Source organism: Aptenodytes forsteri, unplaced genomic scaffold (genome assembly GCF_000699145.1).
Source record: "Aptenodytes forsteri isolate BGI_AS27 unplaced genomic scaffold, ASM69914v1 Scaffold147, whole genome shotgun sequence".
Lineage (NCBI taxonomy): Eukaryota > Metazoa > Chordata > Aves > Sphenisciformes > Spheniscidae > Aptenodytes > Aptenodytes forsteri.
Window position 1 is genome coordinate 2298649 of NW_008795320.1, and position 15574 is coordinate 2314222.

Below are 15574 nucleotides of genomic sequence, written 5' to 3' on the forward strand. Positions count from 1 at the left end.
GGGGGGAGGTCTGGCATTGTTAGGGTTTTTTGTTTGGGGGGGTGGTTTGGAGGGTGTTTTTTGTTTTGTTTTTCTTTTTAACTTTTTGTTAGCTTTGGATTTTTTTGGTTTGTTTTTTTTTTTTTTTTTTGTTGAGGCTCTGGGCCAGGCTTGGGAGAATGGGCTCTGTCCTCATCTCCCTCTGTGCCTCCTAGGGTGTATTTAATAATAAAAACAAACAAAAAAAGCATAGCTGTGCCTTGTCCTGGGCAGCAGCCTTGGTGCTCTGTGGCTGCAGGATGGAGCCAGGTGAGGATGGGTGAGACTGGGGGAGCCGGGGCTGTACCACTGTCCCCTTTGGCTGCTGTGGCTCGCTGCTCCTTTCCTTTTCCGGAATTGGGACAGTTTTGACAGGTTTGCTGCCACTCTCTGCTGCAGGTAGGGTGGTGGGGCCTAGCAGCAGGACTGTGTTGCCTGCACTGTCTCCATTCAGCCCTGCATTGGTCCTGTGCGTGGTGCAGAGCAACCCGGGGCCGGAGCACTGCTGACAGTGAGGGGAAGGATACGCAGGGGCTGCTGCTGTGCATCCCTGGAGCAGCCTCTGTCACTGCAGGGTGGCTGGGGGAGAGGCCAGTGCTGGAGGAAGCGGTTTTCAAAGGAAATGAGATGTGAGCAGTCGGCGCTGGCTTATCAGTCTGGCTTCCTGCCAGAGCTGCCGTGGGGGAAGCAGGGCTGTTGCCGAGAGCCTTGGAGCGCAGCCTGCCAGCAGAGGCCATGGCGAGGGCTAGCAGGGAAGCAGGGTGCTGCCAGCTGCAGCACAGCAGCTGTGATGTGCTCCTGCCCGGAGCCTGGCCTGGAGCTGGGGCTGCTGTGGCAGGCGGACAGCCAGGGCAGGAGTGGCTCTGCCATGGAAGGAAGGCCTCTCGTGCTCCCGGCCGAAGGGGGGCAGGGGCCTCTCCTGGACCCTCCAGCTACATTTCACAGCCCAGCCCTTGCCATTGCCCAGGAGTGAGCCCAGCTGGGCAGCGCTGGCTGGGGAAGCCGCAGCTGAGGCGACCCTCGCTCCGTACCTGCGAGGGGGTGGGGGATGGGAGCAGCTCCTGCTTCTTCCCCCTGCTGTTGCAGGGCCCTGCACCCCAACTACCATCATGGGAGGGGGCTGAGCCCCCAGCTCCATGGGCACAGCTGCAGGTGCCATTTCAGGGGATCCGGGGGTGGTGGTCAGCTCCCCAGGGAAGGGTTTACATCGGTCCTGCAGCCCACCACCAGACCAGCCCCTCTTTTGTTCCTTTTTATTAGTAAGGGATTGAAAACACAGTTAAATACATTTCTTTACTGATAATTTACAGCTGTTTCTGCAGCAGAAAATGGGGGCCATTAAATCAGTAGCAGTATTTCAGGAACAACACTCTCTCAGCCACTCTTGGCCTCGCCTTGCTGCCCTGCTGGCCCTCCAGCTCCCTGTGCCTCCAGCCCTGATGGACAGAAAGGCCATAGGAGACCTAGACCAGCCCCTGCCTGCTGCCCAGCTTGGGGGGGATGCCAGGCCACAATGAGCGCTCACCTCCAGCTCTTCCTTTCACCTTTGCGACGCATCGGGCAGGGAGCAGGGCCGGTGCCCTGGCCTTGTTTTGGCAGCTAAAAGGAGAGGAGGAGGAAGAGGGAGAGCAGGGCTGCGGGAGTAGGAGGAGGGAGAGCAGGGCTGCTGGATGACTGACCCAGCACGGGAGGCCTCTGCCAGCCCCAGCAGCTTTGGACAAGACCTTGCCCTTCCCTGATGGATGAGGGACGGTGACGGACCGGGCCTCAGTATACCACCTCGTACACTGTGGCCTTCTTGTCGCCAGAGCCCGTAACGATGAATTTGTCGTTGACAGAGATGTCACAGCTCAGCACTGACGAGGACTCTTTAGACTGAATGTGAAAGAGGCAGGTGGTGAGGGCAGCATGGGTGGCTGAAGCTGCCCTCATCCCTGTCCCATCCAAATGCCTCCCCCGCACCTGGAAGATGCTGGCTCCGTAGGGCGTCCGCCAGGCGTTCAGCAGGTTGTCCTTCCCCGTGCTCACAAACCATTTCCCTAGGGCAGGAGACAAAGTGAGCATGGGGGGGGAACCAAAAAGACCCATCTAGGGCTGCATGGAGCCACCCCCGTTCCAAAGTCAACACAGCCCAAGCAGAAAACACGGTGCTCGCCTACCGCAGGAGGCGAATTTGAGGGAGAGGACGCAGCTCTCATGGAGGTGCAGCTGGTACTTGTCTGGTTTGGTCACGTGCAGGATCTCCACGTTGCTGCTCTCCATGCCCACTGCCAGCCACTCTCCCGTCGGGCAGTACCCCAGGGAGAAGATCTGGGGGGAGACACAGGGTTAGGCAGCGGCACGGCAGGTCCTGGTGGGTGGGCCCCATGGTGCTCCCAAGCCAGCCCCAGCCCCTACCTGAGAGCTGAAGTCATGCTGCTGCAGCTGACGCCCCTCCCGCAGGTCCCAGCACCGCACTGTGTTGTCCAGCCCCCCTGTCCACAGCTTGGTGCCGTAGTTAGAGATGTCGATGCAGCTGGCACCATCTGTGTGGCCTTGAAACTGCCTGGGAAAGAGGGGGACAGAGAGGGCGAGGGCACGGCCATCAGGGCTGCCAGCTCCCTAAGAGCCAGCTTCCCCAGGTTCTGGCCATGTGCCACCAGCCCCGGGCTCACCTCACCATGGTCTGGTTCTGCAGGTCCCACACCACGATGTTGCCGTCACTGCAGCAGGAGAAGCAGACTTTGGGGTCAGGGCTGATGGCCAGGGCGTAGCAAGCGGGGGCAGAGGAGGTGAGCTCAGCCTTGATGCGGGGTGTGGGGGCCGCCAGGTCCCAGATGGAGAGGGTGCTGGCCTCCCCCCCCACAATCAGGCTCCGGCCATCGGGGAGCAGCTTGCAGGAGCGGATGTAGTTGTCACGGTTCTGAATTGGGATTACAGCAAACGGGGCAAGTGAAGAAGGAGCTGATCAGTCCATTGGGGGAGGGGGGTGGGGTGGGTGGGAGACAGATCTCCTTTTTTTCATGACAGACATGAAAGGACCCTCTGTCCCCCTCCATTGTAACAGGGACACATTCCTCTTCCCAGCCCCCACAAAATGCCTTTCTGTTCCTCCTCCTTACCAAGCAGTCCAGCTGAGCCACGGCTGTCTTGGTGCCTGGCTGCCCCACATCCCACACCTTCACACAGCCCTTGCCCCCAGTGTAGACATGCTGTGTGGAGCTGCTGATGGTGACAGCGCAGACCACCTCACCATGGGTCAGGGTGTGGAGCTGCCGTGCATGGCGGGGGATGCTGGAGCCGATGAGGGCATCGGGTGGAAAAGGCACCGGCTGCATCTGCCCGTCGGCGCTGACGTGGAAGGAGTAGGCACTGGAAGGGAGCAGAAGAGAGGACTGAACAATCCCTGTGTGATGCCTGAGTGCAGGAGCCAACCTCTCCCATTAGCCACGCTCGAGCCAGGTGGAAGGTGTCCGGTGCACTCTGGCTAATGAGGGATATAATTAACCAGCTCCTTGTTACCACCAGCTGCCTGGAACAAAATGACAGCATTGGACTCAGAAGTGGAAAGAAACTCCAGCCAGGCCCTGCCCTGCCCTACACCTGCTGGGTGTAGAAATGAGCCATGGAGAAGGAGATCTCCCCCTGCGCCCACCCCATGCTGCCCGGCTCAGCCCCTTGCTGCCGACCCTCCCTGCAGCCCCTGTGTGCGGTCACACTTACGGTTTCCCTCCAGGGATGGTGGAGAGTGAAGATGAGATGGTAGAAGCCCTCAGGTGAGGGTGCGACTCAAAAGCCACCTGCACAAAGCAAAGGGCACATGATGAGTGAAGTGCCAAACCCCCAGGAGGGGACACAAAGGCTGGGCTCATGCCTTTTCCCGCATGCCCTGGGACGGGGCCAGCCCGGCTCTGCACAAGGTCCCTGCTTGCTGCTTCCTCCACATGCAAGTGACAAAGGCCAAAACGGGCTCCCAAAGACACAGCTATACACCAGTGGGTGCTTCTCTGTGAGCTCTGCAGCCTCCACTGGCCCCACAACCCAGACACCTCCAGAAGGGGGCCCCTCCTGTGGCTGCACCCTCCTGGCTTAAGCTCATTGCAGCAGTGCAGATACTGCACATCAGGGACAGTGCATGCCCAGGACAGCAGGGGACAGGAGGCAAAGCCAACACGTGCCAGCAGATTGGGCCCATCCCTTGGTGACTTACCATCGGGGACCGGCCATACATCACGGCGCTGCTGACCTGCGGTGAGAGGTGGATGCCCATGTACATGCTGGGGGCTGGGAGCTCCCCACTGAGGGTGGCATGAGGCACCATCCCAAAGGAGGATGTGTAGGGGCTGGACATGCTCAGCGGGCTGCGGAGAGCTGCATGAGGAAAGACACACTCATTGGCCCTGGTCGACAGGTGTGAGCGAGCATCACCCAAGGGAAAAGGGCATCTGGCAGAAGCCAGGCAACAAGAGGCAGCATCAGCTCTGCACCGGGCCCAGCCAAGCCTGGCATGAACCAGTGGATCAGGAGGAGGGCAGGCAGGTTATGGATCAAGAGCCAAAGATTGCTGTGGATCCAGCACAGGAGATCAAATGGCTCCGTCCCTCCAAAGGATGCACCACGGACCAGCCGCTAACCCACAGCAACCCTCATCTCTGCTGCCAACGCCTTTTCAGTCTTGGCCAGGCCAAATTACTTGCAGTTGATGGCTAAGTGGCTCTACCTCCAGGGTTTTGATGGTTTATTGAAATCGATTCCAATTCAATTTTTGCTAAACCGCTGTAATTTTCTAGCCAGACAAGGGTTTAACTTCTCCAGTCCTGGCTCTACTTCTCCCCTAGGCTAGCTGTCCTCCTCCCATCACCTTCTGGTCCCTTTGGCTAGACAGTGGCCAAGCTGTTCCAGAGACCTCTTCCCAAGGCTTCCCTAAATGTCTTCAAGGAAACTGAGGCAGGAAAAGGGGGCATGACCAGTTCACCATCAGCCACCACAGAGGCCACTACTGTGCACTCACCCCCCTCCCCTGTGCTTTCAGAAGAAGGTGGTAGCCATTGACAGGGGCTCCTGGGTCAGCTGGATCTTGCCCAGGGTCTCTGCAGCACCCAGCACATGCAGACCCTCACCCCTATGGAGATCCTCAGCTGCACAGGGAGACCAGCCATGTCCTGGCCTCCTGCATCCCTGTGTGCCTATGGTGGCACTCGGCCAACCCTCCTACCCCAGCAGCCAAGCCCTGAAGCATATGGCTTCACACAGCAACACTAAAATAACAACTTGTCAGAGAAAAACTACGATCTCCAGACAAAACACCTGCCCCACCCCGAACACCCATAGCAAAGAGCTCCGCACATTGACACACCACTTCCAGTGGGTCTGAGCCTGCCAGGAAAGCGTTGGCAGTCAGGTATGTGGTAATTGCACATAGGTGCACACATTGGCCGTGGTCAACATGTTTGATTACGTGGAGCAAAATGGATGCCCCAGCTCTACTGACAGGAGAGAGTGTTCTGCCTCCCCTCACCCCAGCCCCACGGCACCATCTGCAGCAGAGCACGACATCCCCCCACCATCCCCGAACACTCACTGATGGTGTCGGTGGCAGGTGCCTTGGCAGGGGGCTGCCGGAGCAGGGTGGCCGAGCTGGGCCCGGGGCCGGGTGTGAGGGATTCATGGGGCGGCGAAGAAGCAGAGGGCTTGGAGGCGGGAGCACTGGCTGGAGGGTCAGTCTGCACGGCAGAGGGAAGAGCAGCCTCAGCGGCAGGACCACGGCCTGGGAGAGCGATCCCCAGTGCCGCAGGCCTGCCAACAGCCTCGAACCACCCAGGACAGGAGGGGGGCACCAAGAGGCACCGCTCCCAGACAGACCTGGACAGAGACTCGGCCGCCCTGGGCCCAAACCCTGCTCCTTTCCTCCTTTGCCCCTCACACCCTTCCCACAGCGTGGAAGGAGCCACATGTCTCCACTCCCTTCCCCGGGTGCAAATGCCCAATGCAAGCCCTGCATCACTCCAAACTGGCACAATCCTGCACCCCTGCAGCATCCTGCCACTGGCACAAGGCCCCGTGGGGCCGTCACACAGAGATTTGCTGCTCCCTTGTGTGAAATCCTCTTGTGCGGGGGGCACCCCCGTCCCCAGCCTGTGCAGAGCAGGACCAGGAGGATGCCTGGGATGATCTTCAATCCCCACAGCTGTTTCATTCTTTTTTCTTGCCTCTCCTATTTCTTCCTCTTTTTCTGCCTGGGGATTTTGTCGACACCAGCAAAGGAAAAAAAATTAATAACAGAGAAAAGCTACATGCTGCGCTGGCAGATTGCTCAGGGCGCTTTGTCTGCTCTAATCCGATTGTGCTGGGGAGCCACCGCTTGTTGCTCCCTGCGGCACCCAGCCGGCTCCTGACCCCAGGATGGCGGGGATGCATCGCTTCAGTCCCTGTGGTGGCTGGGAGGGCCAAGGAGTGGTAGAAACATCCCTTCCCCTTCCTGCATGCTGATGTTTCAATCTGAGCATTGGGCTGGTGCTTGGCAAGGAGGAGGGGGGGGGGAAAAAAAAAAAAAAAAAGAAAAATTGATTTCTATGAGCAGCTCTGGGTAATCCTGAAGGCAGCCAGATGGAAAATACCTGCAGAGCCAGGCCTCTGCCTAGCAGATGATTAGCCTCCCTCCGAGGGCATGGACCTCTGCTCCCAGTGTTGGGGAGTCCAGCGGTGGGTACCAAACACTCAGCACTGGCATCTCCTTGCCCACCTTTGGGCGGCAGTAGACGGGCCACAGAGAAATCTGGGGCCATGTCCCCAGCCCCACTGCCCACCCATGGCCCCGGGCTGCCTCCCTACCAGACTCTGGTCCTTCGGCTTGAGGGGCGTCGTGCTCCGGCTAGAGTTGATGGAGGCAGGGCTCTCAGTCATCTCACGGCGGGCTGGCGGGAGCCGGCTGCTGGGTGCGTGGCCAGGGCTGCTGGGCTCCGAGGGGGGGTCCTGGGGGAAAAAGAGGTCTCTGAGGAGTGGGAACCCCAGTCCCTCTGTGCAGGAGGGCAGGCACGACAGGGGCCCCAGAGAGCCAGCCCCGGGCCTGGAGCCCAGCAGGGACCATCAAGCCTCCATCTGCTCCCCCTGCCTGCTGCGCAAGCTGCTCATCCAGCCACTCACTGTCCCATGTCTGCCTGAGCAGCATTAACGAGGAGCATCCGCTTAGAGGCCTCAGCCCTGCTCCACGGTCCCCTGAATGAGAAACCTCCTTGATTTTTCTCTTTGAACAAAATTAGTGGTGACAGCAGATTCAGAGGACACTGGTGGCCACGGATGCCTTCACAAGTAGGTATGGCGACCAGCACACCCAAGGAACTGAGAAAGAGCCTCTTGGCAGCCCCTTGACAGCATTTCAGAGCCAAGGCCACCCATCAGCTCTTGCACTCCTATAACCATTCAATTAGGGCTGCGATTTTTATCACCATAATTACACCGACAGCAGTTTTTATAAGTGTCTTTTTCTGCAGAAATCCCTGCTGATGTTCCTTTCAGGGCTTGTATTTTCTTGGGAAGTGGCAGGAGGAAAAAAAAAAAAAAAATCACGTGTTGTCCCTCCCCCCAGTCTTCCAGGGAAGGAAAAGGGATGTCCCCGAAAACACCATGTCTGCCAAGAATAGCTGGGGCTGGGATAAAGTACTGTTGTATCTGCCTTGGTGGTCAGGGAAGGTTGCAGGAGGAAAAAAAAAAAAAATCACGTGTTGTCCCTCCCCCCAGTCTTCCAGGGAAGGAAAAGGGATGTCCCCGAAAACACCATGTCTGCCAAGAATAGCTGGGGCTGGGATAAAGTACTGTTGTATCTGCCTTGGTGGTCAGGGAAGGTTGTACCAGAAATGCCTGGCAGTTTGGTTGCAAGAGACTGAAATTCAGTGTACCTCCTGCACTGAGGCACGGACACGGGCTCAGTGTCTTAAAGTCAAGGCTGCTCTAAGGCCAGGCACCGTATATGACTGCCCGGATGGGGGCTGGCAGGGCCGGGCTGCGTCAGGGGTGCACTGTTGAGCTCTCCTGCCAAAGGCAGCACAGCATGTCTGCCTGCTCCTGCCACCTCCACACGTGTGAGCTGCCAGCAGCAAGCCCAGCTCTCTGCGGCTCTCATCCCAGCTTATCAGCCTCCCCATATGGGATGCTACAGGAGAGGGGCTGAAACGGGATTGTGAAGCAGAGCCAAGTCTACGGCTGGCAAAGCTGAGCCCTGGCTGGTACAGCCTCCAACGTGGAGCACAGAGTCGGAGTCAGCCTTGGCTGGCATGAACACATCAGGGCAGGGCTGGCACATGTCCTAGGCTGGCCGCTCCTGCCCAGCAGCAATGACCCGGAGCCTAACAAACCCCAAAGCTCGAGAACCAGGGTCCTAAACCTGATGACTACAGCTTGAGCTGGATACCCTGCAAGGCTTCAGCATGCCCTTAAGGGTGTGGGCTTACCTCATCCACCACAAGGTTGTAGTCGCTCTTGTCCCCATCGCTATCCTGCAAGGGGGGAGAAACCCAGAAAGGCTCAATCAGGAGTGGGAGAGGCTGGACCAAGCTCTGGGCTCTGCCCCACAGGACCCCAGCCAGCAGCAAGACCCCATTTTCTCCTGCATATCACTTCTCGTGGACCACCACCATGCCCTGCAGGCAGCGACTCAACCCTCTTGGCTGAGGGGCCTCCCCGGGGCTCTTCATTTTGTTCATTTCTTTTTGCAGGATTACAGCCCTCTGCACCCAGGGCAGGCACAGACACAGGACACCTCCAGGGCCCAGGCCTGTCTCCCACAGCCACACTCTTTGGTGCACTCACATAATGCCCAGGCAGGTCCTTCTCCTCCCGTTTCCGCTTCAGCCCCATGCCTCCTGTCCGCTCCTCATCCTGCAGGCTCTCGGGAGGGGAAGTAGAAATGCTCTGAGCCAGAGAGGGGGAGAGTAACGCATGTGAGCTGACAGGAGAGCAGACAGCCCGCAAAGCCCTGCCAGCCACGTTTCTTCTCTGGAAGAGACCCCCCAGTGCTGCTGGCTGCACCCAGCTGGTGTCCAGCATCCAACCAGCTATCTGTGCAACCTGTGCCACAGCTGGTTTGGGGGGCAGGGGTCCCCTTCCCCCACCAAGCAGGTGTTAGGGCTAAAGGGGGAGGCACTACTCTCCCCCTCTGCACAGATAATTGTGGCATCCCTTTACTGGCATCCCGTGCACCCTTGGTCAAGAGTCCTCTAAGATCCAAATGTACCTGGGGGCAGGGATGGGGCTTAGTCTGGCACTTTAAGCAAGGCTGGGGAAGATGTTTCCAGACTCCTGAGTTCTAGCCCAAATTAATCCATTCAGCTCTGACAGGGCAGAGAGAAGGGAAGCAGGATGGGGACCTTCCCTGGGGGTTGGCTGCCCACAGTCTCCTGGCGTGGGCAGAAGGCAGATGCATTTTTAGGGTGCTCAGAGACTCACCCACATGCAGCCCCAACACACCATCACCTCCCTTTCCCAGCTTGGCCCCAGAACAACTCCAAAGTGAGCTGCCCTCACCCCTTCCCCTGCCCACCCCTCACCTCTCAAACTGGGCCACGCCCCAGGCCCCAGCCCCTCCCCAGGGAGAGCATGGCTGGTCCATCAGTCCATCATGGCCTCCACCCTGGCAAAGCATCTCCCTGGCTGGTGGGCAGAAGGAAGAGGGAGAGAACAAAGCCCTGCCCAAAACCTGAAAGCCACAGGCTCCCCTTCCTTGCCAGAGCAGAGGGGTGGGCAACGGGGCAAGAGGGCAACAGCCCCAGCTGGCAGATGAGCCCTGCTGTGACAGGGATGGGGGAAGATGAGGAGTTGCAGCCATGCCCTGGCCCAGCCACTGGCATGCAGGGCTGCGTGGAGCCAGGAGCTGAGTGAGGCAGCATCCCCAGCACGGCTGGAGAGCAGATCCGCCCCTTCGGGAGATAACAAGGCATGGCAGAGTGGAAAATCCCCATCGGAGACGTGTTTACTTCACCTTAACCCTGCCGCTGCAGGAGCCAGCGGGCTGAGAAGCAGGATGGGGCCGAGCAGGACAAACGCCCCTTCCCTGAGATGCTGCCAGCAGCCACAGGGGTGTCTCAAATCCCCTTCTGTCCCCCATGCTTGCTGCTCGGAGGATGATAATGCAATCAAGTGGTGCCTGCCCACCCGCAGCCCCCTGGCTCTCATGCAAACCAGAGAAACACCAAGCTGACACCAGTTACCGGAGAGGCTGCCCTCCCTCCCAGAGCAGCCGGGGTGCTTGGGCCAGGGCAGTTTCTGGGGCACGGCTCCCCAACCTTCCCAGGACTGTTCTGCAGAGCTGTTTGTGCCAGGGCTCAGGGAGAAAATGCCCCATCCCAGGGCTCTCACATGGTCGATTGTTTCCAGCACAGTAGGATTAAGAGCCTCGACACATACAACCATGGAGCAGAAAGGATGCTCCCTGTCCCCTGGGTGATATCTGGAGGAGGTACCCAGGTATACATGGGATCACAGGGGTGATCCATCCTGCACAACACAGCTACCATCTCTCCCTCCTCCTCTCCCACATGACTGCAAGCCTATGAAGATCAATGCCAATTGCTCCCCAATGGAGGGGCTCGTTAACCCTTCCTTCCCCTGCCTGTACCAGGAGCTGGAGCTCTGGCTTACTGCAGCCATGGAGCCTGGGAAGGGAGTCACAAACCTGGGAATCATGACAGGCTGGGGGGGTATCTTAAAAGGGAGGGTGCAGCCAAAGGTTGCAGAGGGGCTGGCAGCACTGGGCTTAGGTAAGGAGATCTGTTCAGCCTGTTTCCTAAACTGGAAACTCCTTGAAAAGGATAGAGCTGGTTATTTCGGGAGCAGCCCTCGACCTTCAGATCCTTGCATCAGCAAAGACTGAATTGAGGTGGCCCAGAACCTTCCGCTACAAAACCCTGATGCAAACACAGCCCATCCAAGCCAGCAAAGCAAAGGGAACGGAGGCTACAATAAGCAGAGCCCCTTTGTCTTATATTCTCTGCTCAGCTGTTCTCCTGGACTCCCCTACAACCTTACGCGCACATATTCGCCACTTGGCTGCTCCTACCCTCCATACTGCAGCTGGATTTACTCTCCAGTCTGCAGTACCATGGAGTTCAAACACGGCTCTGTTCCGCCCTAGACATGGCTGCATTTCAGCACTGCCTCCACCATGCATGTGTCAGTGGAGCAGATGTCAGCTTAGGTGCAGGAGCAGGCCTGGAGCCTGTGCATTCACACCCCTGGGGCTCAAGCTGGGTTTGCACGTGCAGTTCGCCAGAGGGACTGGGCTGCCCCAGGAGCCAGGGCAGAAGTGCTGGGCCCTGCTCAGGCGTGACAGCAGAAGGGCTGGACACTTTGCCCTGGATAAACAAGGGTGGGAATGCACAGCTGGACATGGGTCAAGGCCCCCTTCGTTAGGCTGGCCTGGAAGGACGCTCTTTATAGCCCTTGGGGAAATCAGCTCCACTGAGAAATAGGGATGACTCCAAAATTCCTCAGATCCAGAGACTTGGCCCAGCCTCATGAGGACACCTGCGCTGCCTGCGGGAGAGGGCAGAGCTGCCCCAAGCTTTGTGGCTTGCCCTTACCTTCTTGCCATGCTGAGCCCTTGCAAAATCAGTACCCAGGGGAAGGCCAGTCCTGGGAGCCTTTCACCCTAGTCACCTTGTGTGCAAACACAGAAAGCCTTGAAAGGTGACTCACTGTGGCAGGGGGAGATGTCCCCTGTCCTTATCCACCAAGCTGGGGAGGGAAGGGGAGGAAAGGAGCCCACACATAGGGAGAAATGTATGGGAGACCCAGAGCCCACAGCAGAAGGAGAGCAGGGTGCCTGGGCTGTGGTGTACAAGGGAACAACATGGACCTGCTCTGCCCGCAGAGCTGCCTCCCCTCCCCAAGAAGCCCCGCACCCCAACCTGGCGCCACGTGCGAACGAAACCCCAGTACCTGCTGCTGCCTCCCCTTGTGCTGGAGCGCAGCCTCGCAGGCTGCCACCAGACAGAGGACAGCTTGGCTACCTCTGGGCTGTTTGCTTTGAAAAGGTCAGGAAACAAAACATTCCTGGAAATCCTACTGTGAGTGCTTGCCAAGGGAGCTGGCTGCAGCGCCTGCAGAAGACACAGCCCCTGTGCCTGCCTGCGCTGCCAGCCCCAGCTCTGAACATCAGGCTGCCCCAAAGCTAAGCCCACCACTGCCCCCGGGGTGCCCTCCCCACAGCTGGGCTCCCCCAGCACCCGCAGCCCTTCCCAGGAGCCGGCAGCCAGCTCTGCCTTCTGCCTGGAGCATGCTGGAGATGCTCGAAGTGACTCTGGGGGCTGGCAGGCTGCCGGACAGAGCCTGGTGGAAGGAAAGCCTGTCCACTTGCCCACGCATTGAGGCCAGTTGAGGCCACCGGCCCAGCCAGAGCCAGGCATGCCGGCATGACTTACCCGGCTCGGCGTGCGCTCTGGAGCCCAGGCAGCAGCAGGGAGAGCGTCCAGGCAGGTCCATGTCAGTGAGGCAGAGGGGAGGAGAAAAAGAGGCTGTTAATGCAGAGGCTGTGCCCCAAGTACCCGGGTAGGGAGGAAAGGGGGGCACTGCAGGGCAACATGGGAGGAGAGAGCGGGACATGGGCTGAAAAATCACACCGAATTGCCCATCTGCAGTGTGGATTCTCTGATGTCTAATAGGAGGTGAGCACATCGGTCTTCCTCAGGGAAGCAGGGGGAATTGCTCTATCCACCCACCTACTTTCAAGAAATTCACTCCAGCTTTGGAATCTCTTCCCTGGATGTGGTGACAGGTCCAAGGCTGCCAGGAGGGGATGAGCCAGCCGGACAGCTGAGACCTCCTGAATCACACCCATCCTATTTCCTTAGGAAGCCATGCTAAAAAGCCCTGCTTGGAAACCCTCCAAGGCTTTTTTACATGTGCAACAGAACAGGTCCACCTCCCTGGGCTCAGGGAATAAGTGCCAGGCATTTGCTACAAATCTAAGCATGGGGTTATGGGCTGGGGTCTAGCAACCCTCCTTGGCTGATTTTCACTCCTAACGATCACATCAGCATTTGGGGAGAACAAGCTCGTCCCAGTCTCTGCTGGCAAAAGGAGGCAGGCGGGTATCAGGAGATGAGGGACTCCATGTGGGTAGCTGCTCCAAGGCTATGGTCAGTACAAAGCCAGGGAAAGGGGAGGGAGAGGGACTGGGTGCCTGCCATCAGCACTTCAGCCCTGGCTCAGCTTGATCCACACCAGCTCTGGCTAACTATGGCAGAGCCCCAGGGATTAACCCAAACCATATATAGCATTTCACAATTTTTTTTTTAAAGGAATTATTCTGGGTGTCTTTGCGCCCTCTGCCATGGCTGGATGCCCCTGCCAAGGAGCAGCTCTGGGCTGTGCACGGCAGGAGCTGCTGCTGGAAGCACAGGCTGCCCGGGTCTCTAAGGGTTAAGGCAGGCACAGCACAGCCTGCTTTTATCTTCTTTCTGGAGTTTGTTTTTCTCCTTCGGGGGAAGGCCATCCTTAAAGAAACACTGACAGAATTAAAACCACAGACACCTGCGTACAGGGGTGCAAAGCAGACTCGGACAGTTTCCTGCTGCTATTTTCACCACCTTGAAATCTTACAAGCAAAATCAGATCATTAGGAAAATGCAACAAACCCCTCCATTGCCCAGTTTTGCTGTTACTGTTGGGTCCTGTCCCTGCAGCATTTCCAGGCCCTGAACTGGGGACACTGGGAGCAGCCAGCACCTTCCCCAGAGGAGTCTGCAGAGGAGTTCACTACGGCTGCTGAATTTTACTGCCTGTTTCTAGCCCATAGAGCTGCCCTGCTGCCCAAGAGCCCTCTGTCCGTGCCTCAGTCTTCCTGTCAGCAAAAACACCTGATGCCTGCGCTCTGCAGAAGGTGACTTGAGCTCAGAGCAGCTTCTCCTTCATGCAGCACTTTAATAGCAACAAGCCACCAGCAAAGCTGGGTGGTGTTATTAATTTGGCCCAGGCCTGCCAGTAGCATTCAGAGCACTGATTTAATGATGATTAAATATTGATGATGTTTGTAAAGCACTTTGTGATCCTGATAGGAGGAGGCACCCATAAGGATGAGGAATTACTGCTATTTACAAGGCACCACACACTCACTAAGGCTCTGCTTTCTAAATTCCTTGCCACAGACCTGTGGCTCCCACAATTTCTACCAGGGGCTTGCAACAGTATTTTCCCTTAAAGTCTTGGCTTCAGGCATCAGATCTTTACCTGGTGTAAACCCTGGTGTAAATAGAGGGTTTCTCTGTGGCGGGGATCTCACACCCTCCCAGCTACCTCGTGGAGGGGGGACCCTCACACACTGGAAATACGCAAGGGAGCAGGAAGACCCATGTGTGCACACACACGGCCCAGAGCCCTGCTGCCCAGCATCTGGGGTGCACACGCAGCTGCCCCCCCCACCGCCACATGCCATCACTGCACGGCAGTTGTTCCCCTGGTCAGTAATAGAGCCAGCCTCTGAGGGCTGCAGATATTTAATTAGCTGGATCTGTCATTCACAGTGCTTGCTGCTCCCCCTGGCCCCAGGGAGCAGCTGCCAGGCATTGAGGAGCCCTGGGAAACAGGCAGAGCAGGCAGCAGGATCCCTCCCAGTGCTGCCCAGGCACCTCTGGGACATCTGCCCAGCACTGACTCAGCCAGCCTTCGAAGGGTTAATCCAGCTGCGCTTCTTCCCCTTACCTCTGTTCTCCCCATCCTGGGCCACTCTGTCCTCCTTGGCAGCCAGCTGAGACTGTGCCATCAATGCCCCCGAGAGGGCCAGGAGCCCCGAGGTGCTGCTGACCCCACTCAGGCTAGAAGGCTGCATGCTGGAAGGGTGGGGTGTCAGCGGGATGGGGGATGCGTGGTGGGAGAGGTGCTGAAGCTGCTGCTGCTGAAAGAGAAAGAGCAAATGGTCCTCGATCCGGGAGGAGACAGCCGCAGCCAGCCATGCCCAGCACCCCTCAGCTTCCTGCATGAACTGCGATGCAAAGCGCAATGGGATGCAACACAACGCGAGGACAAGGAGGGGAGCAGAGCTGTGGAGGCTGCACAGTCCAGGTCACATTGCCTGCCCCTGCCACCCAGGGCACCTCGAGTACCTCTGCGCTGCAGATGTGATCCCGACATATGGCAGACGAGCCCAAGCTGTGGCTCTGCCCTGCTCTGCTCAGGGCGGTGAGGGCCAGGGAGGATCCCAGAGGCCATCCACCACCTTCAGGACACAGTGGCAAACCCTCTCACCGCAGGGGACCAGCCCTGGTCTTATCGAAGTAGTAAAGACCCTGGCTTCCCCCATCACTGGACTGCGTGGTCTGAACCCCCAACCAGGAAAGAGCCTTCGCCCATGGCCGGGCAGCGGGACTCACCCCGACGATGCTGTTCAGTTCCCCCATGGTCACCTGCTTGGCCCGCTCCACAGCCTGCAGGACCTGCTGCTGGTGCTGGGAAGGAAGAGCACAGGGAGGTCACACCATGCTCCTGGCCAGGGGGACCACACAGCCCAGCATCGCCCCAGCTGCCCGGGGCTGCGCAGCCCCCTCTCTCCCGTCCCTCCAGCACAGGTACAGAGGTTCTCCCCCCCCCC

At 58.3% G+C, this 15574-nt stretch overlaps 1 protein-coding gene across 2 annotated transcripts in view; it reads right to left on the reverse strand.

Moving 5' to 3' along the window:
• Positions 1-1282: 1282 nt before the first annotated feature.
• LOC103899342 (transducin-like enhancer protein 2) overlaps positions 1283-15574 on the reverse strand; it is an 18440-nt gene continuing 4148 nt past the window's right edge. The window contains exons 4-18 of one of the 2 annotated variants that reach the window (XM_009279807.1): positions 15357-15431; positions 14689-14878; positions 12411-12427; positions 8803-8904; positions 8445-8489; positions 6829-6969; positions 5579-5720; positions 4208-4368; positions 3721-3797; positions 3120-3369; positions 2673-2920; positions 2416-2563; positions 2178-2328; positions 1981-2057; positions 1283-1893 (exon numbers count right to left, since the gene is read on the reverse strand). In XM_009279807.1, coding sequence (XP_009278082.1) covers positions 1786-1893; positions 1981-2057; positions 2178-2328; positions 2416-2563; positions 2673-2920; positions 3120-3369; positions 3721-3797; positions 4208-4368; positions 5579-5720; positions 6829-6969; positions 8445-8489; positions 8803-8904; positions 12411-12427; positions 14689-14878; positions 15357-15431 — 1932 coding nt within the window. In that variant the 3' untranslated portion in view covers positions 1283-1785. Of the gene's footprint in view, positions 1894-1980; positions 2058-2177; positions 2329-2415; positions 2564-2672; positions 2921-3119; positions 3370-3720; positions 3798-4207; positions 4369-5578; positions 5721-6828; positions 6970-8444; positions 8490-8802; positions 8905-12410; positions 12428-14688; positions 14882-15356; positions 15432-15574 lie in introns of both variants that reach the window. The other variant, XM_009279806.1, reaches the window with a different exon arrangement.